This window comes from Muscardinus avellanarius, assembly GCF_963383645.1.
Source record: "Muscardinus avellanarius genome assembly, chromosome: 9".
In the NCBI taxonomy this organism is placed as follows: Eukaryota; Metazoa; Chordata; class Mammalia; order Rodentia; family Gliridae; genus Muscardinus; species Muscardinus avellanarius.
Genome location: NC_137795.1, coordinates 13,068,643 through 13,081,917, shown reverse-complemented (window position 1 = coordinate 13,081,917; position 13,275 = coordinate 13,068,643). Strand labels below are relative to the sequence as shown.

Here is a 13,275-nt window from a genome sequence, read left to right as displayed (position 1 = left end):
GCAGCTTCCTGGCTCCCGTGGCTCTGCCAATCCTCGAATCCCTGGTCCTCCCTGCATGGAATCAGTAGCAGAGGCAGAGTGCTAGGAAGTGTGCAAAGGCGCCAGACCCCTCTCACTCCGCCTCCTCCAGCTTCGGGGAAGCGTGGCCAGCTGCTGTCGGAGGAGGACATCCATGGGGGTGTGGGGGATGGCGAACAGGCAAGACTCCTTTCCCTGGAGTGACCCTGGGCCTCAGCACTGGGGGCTCCAGCCAGCCAGCAGAGGGGCTCTCAGCTCAGCTTGGGGGACCAAGGATTCGGGCTCCGTACCCTCAGGTGGGCTCAGCCAACCTGCGCTCACAATTCAGGTCAGGTTATGCCTCTCTGCAGGAATACCCCTTGGGGATGTCTCGTTTTCACCGTGGAGTTGAAAGTAGCAGCCATCTGGGCTGGTCACGTCCAAGGTCATGGTCGCCCTGGTCTCTGGATGAAGCAGGGGCTGCTGGCCTCTGTGCCGTGGACTTACCCTTCCCCCCTTTATAGTGAGGCAGGCAGAGTGTATCTTCCTCTGCCCATGACCCCAAGTGTCCTTCTCTAGGATGAATGGAAGCTGGGCTTTACTTCCCCTTAAGAGCCCTGCCCAGCACCGAGTCCCCTCTGGATCCTCCCCCGGTTCTCTGACACCACGTAAATGTGTTCACTCTTCTAAGCAGGGTCTCAGGATCCGCTGTGGCCAGTGACTTGCGATGTTATTATGAGTGTTTGGCCAGCGGGCTGGCCTCGGGCTGCCCCTGTGCCCACGTTGTGCCATCCACGAGCATCCCTCACGGCCGAGTGATGGAGCAGGAGGCGGCCTCTCTCTCTCCCTCCAGCGCTGAGCTGCACACTGCTTAGCACACTGGAGTGCATGAGGGAGCAGGCGAGGGATGGATGGTTAGGAGCAGCTTCGAGTTTCCCGTGAACCCGAGGCTCGAGGCTCCCTAGCAGCCCTTTTGCCCATCCCCAGGGAGCCCTGTTTGATGTCACAGTCTGTCATTTCAGGGTGTACACATCCCCAGGTCAGTCTGGGTTTTCACCCCTAGGGCGGCGATGCAGCCTCTGGCCCCGAAGCCCGATTTGCTAATATCTAGGCTCCATCCTCTGTAGGAAGAACTTCGTTTGTTCTTGGGGACCAAGGGCAATTGCAGAAGCCAGGTGAGATGATCCAACCAGTGAGAAGCACAGAGAACAGTATCAAAGAAGGAAAACTGGTAGCTGGGCAGAAACTCGGTGCTCCCTGCCCCCTGTAGAGCAAGTCTGCCATTCAAGTTTTGGGCAAGAATCTGCCTGCCCCTAGCGGAGTTTAGGGCTGCGTGCCTGCCTCGGCCCCGGCCCCCCTACTTCTGCAGAAGCTGCTCCCTGAACCCCGTGCTCCTGTTTGCTTCTCAGAGTCCCAGAAGGGCGCAGCCTGAGTCAGGTGGTGGTGATCAGGGCGAATGGAGGGGAAACAGAGCAGGGCAGGAAGTCTGTGTTCCCGCAGCAGCCCATGCTCCTGACTGGGTGCTGTGTGTGGAAAAATCCCAGACGAAGGTTAGGGCTCACAGCGCAGAGACACAAGACTGATGACCACACCGAAGGGTTAGGGTTATGGCTCAGGGATGGGGATGATTAACCAGTCCAGGGAGGGAGGGGGCAGGCAGGAGGTGGCTCTTCAGCTGTGTCCAGAAAAGCCACGTTTTTCAGCCAGGAAGAACAACAGGAAAATGCCCCAGGAGCCTGGAGTGAGCCCCAGGGCACACGGCAGGAAAAATTTGTAGTGTAAGAGACAGGCTGTGAGCCTGGCTGGCGGGCACTGGGGGCAGGGAGAAGGAGCTGGAGGAGCTCCAGCTGGGGACCGGACAAGTCCGCCCGGGCTTTGCTGTGCTGGACTTTGGCTGTGATTGCTGGTTCTCCCTGGGACTGAGCAGTCCCGAGAGCAGTTTGTTGTCAGCTGGGAGGTGGATCCCATGCATGCAGTTTATTACTAGTAATAAAAAGCAGGGATTTTTGGAGTGGCATGCTCCTTGCATGAAGTGTGAGCAGCTTCAGAGAGCCTTGGGTGAATTTGCCTTCCAGCGTGGTGCGTGTGGGCAGCACAGTACCCAGTTCTTGGTCACAGTTCCTGAGTAGACCCGGGGAACACAGAGCCTGGTACCCTGTTCAGTTGGTTCCCACGGGCACTGCAGTAAGTAAGGGTGGTGGCAGACCCCGCTGACTTGTGCAGGAAGTGGCCCCCGATAGATGCTAGAATCATGTGCCTTGAGCTCCATGTGCAGACGCTGCTGTGCACCCTATCTTCAGATAGATGTGGGCAATCGAAAACAAATGCAGTCCAGATGTGTTCTCAGGACTCCGTCCATCCATCTAGGGGACAGAGGTGCGTGAGTCGGGGTATGCCCAAGCAGGTGAGTGCTGCTGAGTGAAGACAGGAAGCTGAGCGCGGGAATGGAGGGGAGGAAGAGGCAGGATGATCTCAGCATGCGTTTCTGCCCTGGAATGATTCCCAGGAGGAGTCAGAACCCAGAAGGGCACATTCGAGGCAAGAGAACTTTTTTTGGCTTTTTTTTTTTTTAAATATACTTGAAGAGCTTTGCCATTCTACCGCAGAAACGGAAAGATGGCTATTTAAGCCAGAACCTGAGAGGTTGGTGCCTGGAATTTACACATGTGGTAGCCATAAAGGCCCTGCCTGGCCCACCCAGACTGCTCCCCCAATCGAAGGCATTTGAGCCTGCAGATCTGAAGTCAGCATTAGACTCCCAGAGGCTGGGCTGCAGTACATCCCGGGTCATTAGAACTGCACGTGGGTCCTGTTGCTAGGGCTGCACAGGAAGGCTCCCCATTCAGGGCTCTCCTCAGCTGTACCCCACAGACCCCAGGCAGTGGCTTCAGCCTTTCTCTCTGCAAAGCAATCTTTTGATTTTCTGAGGAGTGAGACTTGCTTTGGCCCTTCTCCTCCTGGAAAGTCAAGATACGCTGCTCCATGAAAGGGGTCGGGAGCACACAGCGCTGTGGCCTCCCAGGGGCCTTGCTCGGTCTCCCCTCCTGGCTTTTCTAAGTGACCCTGCAGCTCTCCAAATTCTTGGCTTCCTTCTCCTCACCCAGTGCCTCCAACTCCAGCAGCATTCGGGTTTTCTAATTTTCTTCTAAAATCCCAGGCCCAGGATGGAAGCTGGGACTTAACTTACCAATTTGTCAAGATTTTCCAGAAGCAGGCTGGCACTGGGATGGGGAGGGGGCAGCTCAGCCCCAGAGCAGCAAGGTCTGGGCTGTCATTTGCTCTGAAGCTGGGCGTGGTGGTGCACACTTGTAATCTCATCATTTGGGAGGCTGAGACGGGAGGATCATGGTTTGCCAGGTTTGCAGACAGCCTCAGCTACTCGGTGAGGTCCTTTGCAACCAGTTAGACCCTGTTTCAAAATAAAGACTAAAAAACAGGGCTGGAGGCATAGCTTGGAGGTAGAATAGAATGCTCCTGGGTTCCATCCCTAGTACCGAAAAAAAGAAAAAAGTTGCTTTGAGTTCTTCATGAAATCCCTCCTGGCGTGGACCTCCTCCAGCAGGGCCAGCCTTCTTTTTTTTTTCTTAGTTGGACAGGCAGACTGGAGGGAGCTCCATCCCCCTTAAGCCCCCCAAAACAAAAACAAAGCTCTCAGCCTTTCCACTTTGGGGTAGTGTAGATTACGGGGAGATACTGCCTATTCTGGATGCAAGGTTTACTGGATGATAGTCAAGATTTTCAAATTCCCAAAGCCCAAGTGCCTGCCGCGTTTGGATTCTTTTAAGCCCCTCGGGCAGCGGGCTTGGAGGGGTTTGAAATCCTAGTCAAGCCGGACCCCGAGCCAAGCCTGGGTAATTCAGTCCGAAGGCGGTTGGCAGGCGCTCCCGCCCCCAGCCTGGAGGGCGTTTCTTCGCCCATTTCTCCGGTGCCGGCTGCGCAGTCCTCGCCGCCCGGGCTCTCTCGGAGCTGCTGCTGCGGTCGGAGCTGGAGAGGAAGGGCTGGCTAATTCGTGTCAGATGCAGGGGCGACGCGCGGGGCTGGGGCGCGCCTGGCTTTTGTTCCCCGCGTCTGACTTCTGACTTCTGACGGGTAGAGGTGTTGGCTCCCCGCGCAGGCGGCCAGCAGAGCCCTGGGCTTGGGCATTTTGGGGGACCTGCACACGCAAGGAGCCCGGGAGGCATCCTCTGCCTGGATCTCAGCCGGGAAGGTCGTCGCTCAGCCAGGGCCCCTGCGGACTCCAGCACCGGACTCCAGCACCGGCCATGCGGCTGCGGGTTCTGACTCCGGGGCCGCCCGGCAGGTTCACGCGCGAGAACGGGGCGCGGGGGCGACGGCGCCAGGTGAGTGCCGCAGACAGGGGGTGCGGGGACTTGCAGGTGCGGGTGCGTGTGCCTGTGCGCCCGTGTGCCCTTGTCAGCGTGTGCGCCCGGCCGTGCGCTTTGGGCAGAGTGCGCAGGATGGGCCGGAGGGCCAGTGGGGCCTGGCCCTGGGGGCCGCCCCTGGCGAGGGCATATGAAGGGGGCACTATTCGGGCTCCACTCACTCTTTCTAATCCAATTACCTCTTGAAAACATTCTCTGGATTCCTTTTGCTGCTTTGTAAGTGGGACACCCAGCTATGCGCAGACTCGCTAGGTAAAGGGCGCCTCAGCTTTGGGGATGCGCCTCCCGGCATGCGCTGGGACCTAGGATTAGGACAAGTTCCCAGGTCTAAGCGGTGCAGACGCCCAGTGGGCCACGGAACCGAACCGCCCCGCCCCGCCCCGCAGTGTTTGGATTAGAGGGGTCCGAGTCCCTGTGACTCCCCATGAGATTCAGCCCCCCTTTCTCAGAATCTTAAGTGTTTGTTTTTCTGGAAACTTTATAAGGTTCCGAGGCTGAAAAGTTGTCAACATGTCAGCGAGTTTACTCTGAGTTTGTGCTGCGTTCTGAACTTCCAGTTGAGCAGCCAATGTTGCTCTGAAGTGTGGAAACAATGTGTGCCGTTGATGGAGAGGCCCCTCCTGCCCTAGGTACCCACCCTCCGCGGGGTAGGGACCTCTCTGAAGTCTGGGGTCGGCTCTGCAGATGTAGGGAGGGCTGGAGTCTGTTTAGTTTTAAAGTGGAGCTGGAAATGTGGTTTTAATCAATGTCTGCCTTTGCAGAACTCTGAAGGCTTCCCAGGTCCCTAAAGCCCACCAAAATCTTCCTGTGATGGGGCGGGATGTCTTCTGCAAGCAGAATGTAGCTGCAACTTTGCTGCTGCAGTTTTGGCAGCTTCTCTTGTGTGGCTCTCTTGCAGCGGGGACCTTTAGCTAGGGAAACCTAGCTGAGAGGTGCCCTCAACTACGGTCTGCATTTTCCCAGGTCTGCATTTTCCCAGAGCGGAGCCCATATGTGGAGTGCCTCCCTGCCCAGTTGTGTAGAAATGTTTCTTTCTGCAAAGAAATTTCCCCACCAGGACCAGCACTAATGACCATGCCCTCCTCAGGGAGATTTTGTGGAACCAGCAGCCTTGCTCACTGCCCTTTAGAGGTTTGGCTCCTGACAATTAAATGCAATTTAGATTCTTGAATCGAGCTGCTAGACGGCAGTGGCTGTCTCTCCCCTCCTCTGTATCAGGTGAAGACAGGGGCAGCCTAATCCTGTCTAGTCTTAGTTCACCAGAGAGAAATCACAGATGGGCCGGTGCAGATGTTGTTACAGTATCTTATGGGCGGGTGTGCAGATGTTGTTACAGTATCTTAAAGAAACTCCTCAGGACACCATGGTGCCTCTGCAGTGTCTTTCTTGGAGGCTTCCTGCTGTGGCCCAGTCTGAGACAGAGTTGCAGGAAACAAAACAAAACAAAACAAAAAACAAAAAACAAAACAAACAACAAAAAAAAAAACAGTGCCTCTTTCTCCCCGCTTGGAATAAAGGTATTTGTAAGGAATGAAAGGTCACAGTATCCCTCCTTGGCCCTTAGACTGTGGCTAATTCATTTGGCCCACACATATTAATGGAGGGTCCATGGTCCACTGTCTACCAGCTGGGCAGGGCACACAGAGGATGAAGGAGAAAGAGCCTGGAATCTCATATATAGAAAACTGCAATGGCCACAGGAGAGAAGGCGTACATATATAAACAAAGAACTGCAAGTCCAGGGAGAGAACGTCCCTGCCAGCTGGGCCATTACTAAGAGGGACGTTTGTTAAATGCTTGGCGGCTGGCTCCTGTCTGAGCCTGACACCGGGGTGACGCTGGGCCCAGCACCCTGTCCCTCATCTCTTGGCTGTGGGATCTGGCTCTTGGGGCTCAGCATGACTATGTTTTGGTGATTATGTAACCACAGAAGTGCTCTGCGGAGTGAATTTTGGGATTAGCAGCACTATTATCCATTAGCAGGGCAATGGATACATGGCATCTGCTCTCAGAAAGGCTATAAATTAATCTCTTTGGAAACAAACACAGAGAGGAGTTCAAAGTAACAATGCCTTACAGGAATATAAATTCTTTTAGTACAATCTGTTATGTAGAGTGGTAGTTCTTAGTCCTGGTTAACTTTGTAAACATTCCAGGGGCCTGGCCGCCAATCTGAATTCATTTGGTTAGAACAGCCTAGCTGTTTAAAAAATTACCACTTAGTGTAATGGAGCATGTAATTTCAGTCCTGGGGAGGGTGAGACAGAAGGATGGCAGGTTCAAGGCTTCTCTGGGCAACTTAGCAAGAGCTTCAACAACACAGGGAGACCTTTTTTCAAAATAAAAAATGAAAAGGGCTGGGTGTAGCTCAGAGGTAGAATCCTTGGGTTCAACCCCCAATACCAATAAATAAATGACCCTGAGTTACTCTTGTGCACTGATACATGGTATAGTATTTGGTCATTTATGGTAGGCTCAATACCCAGTACCAAAAAAATGAAAATAAAAAAGGCCCTAAGTTATTCTTGTGCACTGATGCATGGCATAGTATTTGGTCATATAGGGTAGCTCTGCTAAGATGCAGGAGATGGGACCCTCTCCATTTAAGAGAGGCAGTGGTTTGCCCAGGACACTGAGCCATACCAAAGACAGCAGAGCCAGTGCAAAAGCTTCTGCTAGGTTGGAGGCACTTTCTCCTTTCAACAGTCTAGCCTACACTAACATAAACACAAGGAGATGCACCACTGACAAGACTGTGGAGGAACCCAGCGTGGTCGGGAAGGGCTTGGAGGAGGCTAGACACGCTCATTGCTGATAACTACAAGCAAGGAAACAGAGGGATTGCCCCAGATAACACCTCGGATTGACAGCGTGGAGTCAGCCCTTTGGTATTGTGCCTCCTGGGGTCCTCCATGGAGAGGGATCCCGAGGCCATCTGGTACGGTAGCTGTGATCGATTAGTGCTGTCTGCCTTTGGTGAAGGAGTAAGGAGTTGTGATCGTGTGCTGGGTACGTGTTTTTCTTTTGAGAGAGTAATAAGGTCTCAGGGAAGAATTTATTGTGTTGAAAATCAGAATCCAGGGTGACAAGAGCCCTAGGTTTTGCAGTACCCTAAGAGCACATTGCAACTGAAATGCAGTTTAATGTTTTTAAACTGAAGATATATTTTCAAAATATAGTAGGGAAGGTAACCAAATTGTTTGTTTAAATGTGTGTAGTCTTTATAGTTGTTTTGGCAATTCTAATAATTTGCATTAATGCATGCATTTTAAAATCATTTCTCCATTTTTTAAAAAAAACAAAAGCCTGCTGAGATTCTGATTGAGATTATGTTGAATTTATAGGTTATTGGAGAAGAATTGTCTGCTGATTATTGAATATTGTGACTACACACACTATATAACTCTCCAATTATTCAACAGTTTTGTATTTTTTAGGTTTTTGAAATACATGCTCAGACTTATTCCTAAATATTTTTATTGCTATTGTAAGTGGCAATATTTTCTCAATTTCAATTTCTGAAGTTCATTGTTAGTATTTCTAAACTCATTAGAAGCACAGTGAATTAGTATGTTGATCTTGTGTTTTTCAACTTTGCTAAACTTGCTTATTCTAAAAGCTCTTTTAGGGGCCGGGGTGTAGCTCAGTGGCAAAGCATCTGTTTTGCAGGTGTGGCGCTCTGGGTTTGATCATTGATTTTAAAAAAAGACACACACACACACACACACAAAAAAAAAAAAAAAAAAAAAAAAACCCCTTTAAAAGCTCTTTTAGATTTCTCTACATAGATAGTCATATTGTCAGTAACAAGAGTTTTTTCTCCTCCCTTCCAAACTGCATGGCTTTTATTTCTTTGATTGCCTTATTCTGTTGTGTAGGATCTCCACAATCATGTCAAATATGAGCATTGGTTGCAGACATCTTTGTGTTGGTCCAGAGTTTAAAAGGAAAGTTTTCAGCCTTTTATCATAAGGAATGATGTTTACTGTAGGTTTTTACAGAGGTATATCTTATCAAAGTTGAGGAAGCATCTTCCTATCTGTCTTTAGTTTTTATCATGATATAGATATTGAATTTTGTGAGTGGCTTTTCTGCTCTGATTGAGAAGATCATGCATTTTCATTTTTATTGGTTGATTTTTGACTATCAAACCAACCTTGCATTCCTGGGATTCCAGCTTGTCATAATGTATTATACCAGGTATTGTATAGAATAACATATATTTAGGAATATGTTGTAAGGTTTGCAAATATTTGGGTTTTTTTTTTCAGAGAGGTTTCTATTTTCTAGGCCAGAGAACATTTTTAGTAGGACTTGACATGTTCAGATTTATTTAGACTTACTTGATTTATGTCCCAGAATATGGCTCGCCTTGGTAAACACTTCATATGCATTTAAAAAGTATGTGTACCTTATTGAGTTGATTGTTCTATAAACACCCACTAGGTCACATTGTTTGATAATGTTCAAATCAACTACTTGTTCTATAGATTATTGAGAGAAGGATGTGTTCGATTTTTAGGGCTGCCAAAATAAAATACCACAGGCAGGGTGGCTTAAACAGCAGAAATTCCTTCTCTCATGGTTTTGGAGGCAGGGAGCCCAAGCTCCTGGCGTGGAAAGGGTGGGTTTCTTCTCTGAGACCTTCTCATGTGGACGGTCATCTTCCCCATAACCTTACAAGATCTTGCCTCTGCAATCATATATTCCTGATGTCTTGTCCTTGTTTTATAAAGATACCAATCATACTAGAGTAGAGCCCTTATTAGCTTATTTAACTGCCACCACTCTTTCTTTTTTTGGGGTACCGGGGCTTTGTGAATGCTAAGCAAATGCCCTGCCACTGAGCTGTGGCATTCTTTTGAGATCATTGGCTGTAGCTCTGCGCCTCAGCTCTCTGCAGACATGATTTGGTAGATAAGAAACTAATTTCCTCCTAGTGCTGATGTCTGTACCCATGTTTAAGGAGGAAGCACAAGGTGTCATAGCTGGCCTTATGATCATATGTTCTGCAGAAGAGCACCCCTGATGGACACTTAGTGTTGATTCTGTGGCACGTTTGAATACTTCTGAGCAGAAAGCCAGTCGTCTGCCTCTTGACATCATTGTTCTGTCTGCTAATTGTTCCTTCAGAAAAAAAAAAGACTCTGAGTGTGTATGGATTATTTGGCTGTAGATGTGGGTGATGTGTGCCTCCAGTTACACATCGGCAGTGTGGGGTAGCCTCGCGCCCTGGCTGGGCTCCATCGTGGGATGTTGGAGTTGAGAGAGAGACCTGTCATAGAAACTCTGGGACCCAGAACAGTGACAGAGTATTCTGGGCTCGTCTGGGCAATTCCAGCATTGCTGCAATGGCTTCTCATTCTTTGTTTGCTTGGTATAGTTTCTGTTTCAGCTCTTTACAAACTCTGCTAGATTTATTATCTCCTGAGAAGGAAAAAAAGAAAAGAAAGAAGCTGGGAAGCGAAGTGCTGACTGTATCTTCCTTTACCTTTTCAGCCCGAAGAATTTACTGCGAGTCTGCACAGCTTTAAGAAAAAGGTCTTTAGAAGATCCAGAGTCTGCGAAGTTTGCAAACAAGCCATCGACGGTCAAGGGATTTCGTGCCGAGGTTAGCCCATACTTGGGATTGTTCTGCCGCCCATTACACCAATGCAAAACAGATAGTGAAATCAAAACCTTTCGGGAGTTTCCAAAGGTTAAATCATGGAATTTCCCCTTTCCGCCTGTGTTCACCCTCCACCTATCTTTGAGGAGACCCACCGTATTTGGGAAATTTTTCCAGAAAGAGCATAGCTATTCTCATGGGAAAGGAGAAGTCCTTGATAATTCATGATTTGCTCTCTGATCTCTTCTGCAGTATGTGGAAGTCCCTTTATTCAGCCTGACTTCTAGATCTCTTTCCAAAGTCTTCAAGTGAACGTTTTCTGTCCTGCAGAATTAGGGTCCATTGGGGCAGGTGGGCTCTTTTGTCCTGTTTTGTAAGACCTCGTTCCTGTCTCTAAGCAGAGCCCCCAGTTTTGGCCTTGAAGCTTATGCAGTTGGTGGCATTGACGAATTATTTTATGACTGCATATTAATAAGTCTGTATAGTGGGTGTAGGCTGGGTGGGTCCCTGGCATGTGCTCACACATGGGGTGAGTGGGGGGCCTGCTGGGGGCCCTCGTTGGCTTTGCCTTCTTTCTGAGGCTTGGGATTTCCCTGGTGGGACATTTGCAGGGGCCAGGCTGGGGGGCTTCTGTGGTGTGAGACACTCAGCTCCTTCCTCCCTAGCCACCTGCTGCCTGCCCACAGGTAGACAGGAAGTGCACACCAGGCAGATTTTAAGGGGCTGAGGATGGGCTGGGGGCCTGCAAGGGGGCTCTCGGGATGCTTTCCAAGTTTAAAAGCCCAAGCAAGGCTGGCGTTCCTCTCTGGATGCCCTTTAGCACTCAGTGCTGAAAAAATTTGCTCTGCCCGCTGATGGTAGCTCATTCACTTCTGTCTCTCCTTTCCTGACCGCTTCCCTGCGGCTCCCAACCCACAGGCCTACTGGGTGCTCTGCTCCCTACCTGAGACCCTGTGTCTCCTTTAACCCCAGGTCTGCCGAGCTCCCCCTTCCTACGAGCACTTGACCCCTGAGTCTCCCAGCCTCCTGGGATCCTACTGGGCACCTGGTTTGTTCTTTCCCCAGGATCCAGGTGGCTGGAAGGAGAGTTCTTATTCCCACGTTGACTTTCCTGGCCTGTGGCATGCACCAGAAGAGCCCACTGGGGGTGGAAGGGGCTGGTTGTGGGTATTAGAAATAAATTTCCATGGTGTTGGAAGAAAAGACACATATTTGAAAGTGGCTTGGCAAGACAAATTTTATTTCTTTGCAAAAAGAGATCCCGCCACTGGTAAACTTAGATAGGCAAGAATAGGTGGCAGCCGCGTGTGGTGGCGCACGCTTGTAATCCCAGCATTTGGGAGGCTGAGACAGGAGGATGGATTTGCAGCCAGCCTCAGCTACTTAGTGAGGCCCTTTGCAACTCAGTGAGACACTGTTTCAAAATAAAGAATGAAAAATAGGACTAAGGGTGTTGCTCAGAGGTAGAATGCCCCTGGGTTCCACCCCAGTATTGCAAAGGAAAAAAAAAAAAAAAACACTTAGAAAACTGCAGGGTATGTTATTTCTAGAGTGGGGCTTCTGTGCTTTTCTCTTATTGGTGGGTGGCCTGATGATCTTTATGCCACTGGCTGAAAGGGATGTTGAGGGAGGGGTCGACACTCACACCTCCAGGAAATGCTATCTTTACAAAAAATGCCAGTGCCCACGAGGTTGCACAGTGGCCGTTCTACAAAATGGAGCCTTAGTCAAGCTATTCCTTTGGTGGACAGGGTCTAGTTCTATCTTCACACAGGCAGTGGGCCTCGGGCAACCACTGGATGTGTAGCTGCTGCCCTGAGGAGCAGACAACGGCTCCCACCTGGGCTAGAATAGAGGAGAAGGAGCCAGGCAGTGAGGGGTGGTCTGGAGAACAGGGGCCTGTGGTGGCCCAGAGAGGCGACTTTGTGTGTCGGGGCGACCTTGCTGTACTGGATGTCTGGGCTTTTCTCTGAAGCTCCCCCAGGGCTGCATCCAACCAGAAGTCAGGCTGGAGGCCTTTAGAGGAATTCACTTAGGTCTACCAGCGTGTATGGTTTACTCAGAGCCAACTGGTGAGACATTAGTGATTCAAGACTTTTTTTTTACTATTTGGTGACACTGGGGATGGAACCCAGGGGCATTCTACCTCTGAGCTACACCCTAAGCCCTATTTTTATTTTTTATTTTGAAACAGGGTCTCATTATGTTGTGAAGGGCCTCACTAAGTAGCTGAGGCTGGCTGTGAACCGTGATCCTCTAGTCTTGGCCTCCCAAGTACTAGGATTATAAGCATGCACCACCACGCCCGGCAGGAATCCAGCCCTTATGGCTTGTGTTTTTAAACAGAGCTGTGTTGCATGCTGCCCTGTGAGGATGGTGGCGTGTCACAACCTTTACTATGTAGCCACCCAGTGCAGGAGGCCATGCCAACCGCAGCGCAGGGTCCTTCCCATTTGCAGACTTGGGGGTGAGATGAGGCCCCGCTGCCTTCAGAGTGGCATCTCTCTGCGTCAGACTTGCTCCAGAATATCTGAGCACTTCTTACATCTGTGATACTGTCCTATTAGACTAAGATGTGCTGACACCCCAAAGGGCTCTGTGTTCAGGGGGCACAGGCAGCTTCCAAACCCATGGCCTTTCAGCCAGGGAAGGGAGTGTTGGGCTCATGGAATGCACGTGAGCACCATCACCCTGGAACTTCATGGGGAGCCCGTTCCAGAGGACAGGGTCGGAGTCTCTGGTCTCTGGGAGTATCCAGGTGTCCACTGGCTGGGCTGAGGGTGGCTGAACCGGTCTCCCTTGTCCTTGATCATCCTCCAGCTGGCCCCCTGTGCTTAGCAAGCCGATATGTTCCAGCTGGGCACCTACGTGTGATGGATGCCTGCCACAGGGCTCCTGGGCCAGCAGGAGACAGAGGCATCATGGGTGGTCACAGCCATGTGGGAGGGTGGGGGCCGAACCTCTTGGAAGGACACCCCTTGGCCCTTTCTGGCCATCTGGTATTAAAGTGGTGATGAGCAATATCTACAGGCATGCTGGTCCGTTTCTGCCCAGGGAGAGGTGAGGCTTGCTTCTCCAGTTTGCAAACATGCGTTTGCATGGGCATGACCTAGTGGGGTAGGCTTTGGGTTCTTGGATGGGATATTGTCCGCTTTTTTTTTTTTTTTTTTTTTTTTTTTTTTTTTTTTTGCGGGTCTGGGGATGGAACCCAGGGGCATTTGACCTCCGAGCTATACCCCCTGCCCTATTTTTTATTCTTTATTTTGAAACTGGGTCTCACTGAGTTGT

At 50.5% G+C, this 13,275-nt stretch overlaps 1 protein-coding gene across 1 annotated transcript in view; it reads left to right on the top strand.

The window, feature by feature from the left end:
* Positions 1–4,259: 4,259 nt before the first annotated feature.
* The window catches only part of TNS3 (tensin 3), a gene marked incomplete at both ends in the record, with an annotated part of 191,523 nt that continues 182,507 nt past the window's right edge, over positions 4,260–13,275 (top strand). The window contains 2 exons of the mRNA XM_080701412.1: positions 4,260–4,337; positions 9,879–9,990. Coding sequence (XP_080557538.1) covers positions 4,260–4,337; positions 9,879–9,990 — 190 coding nt within the window. The remainder of the gene's footprint in view (positions 4,338–9,878; positions 9,991–13,275) is intronic.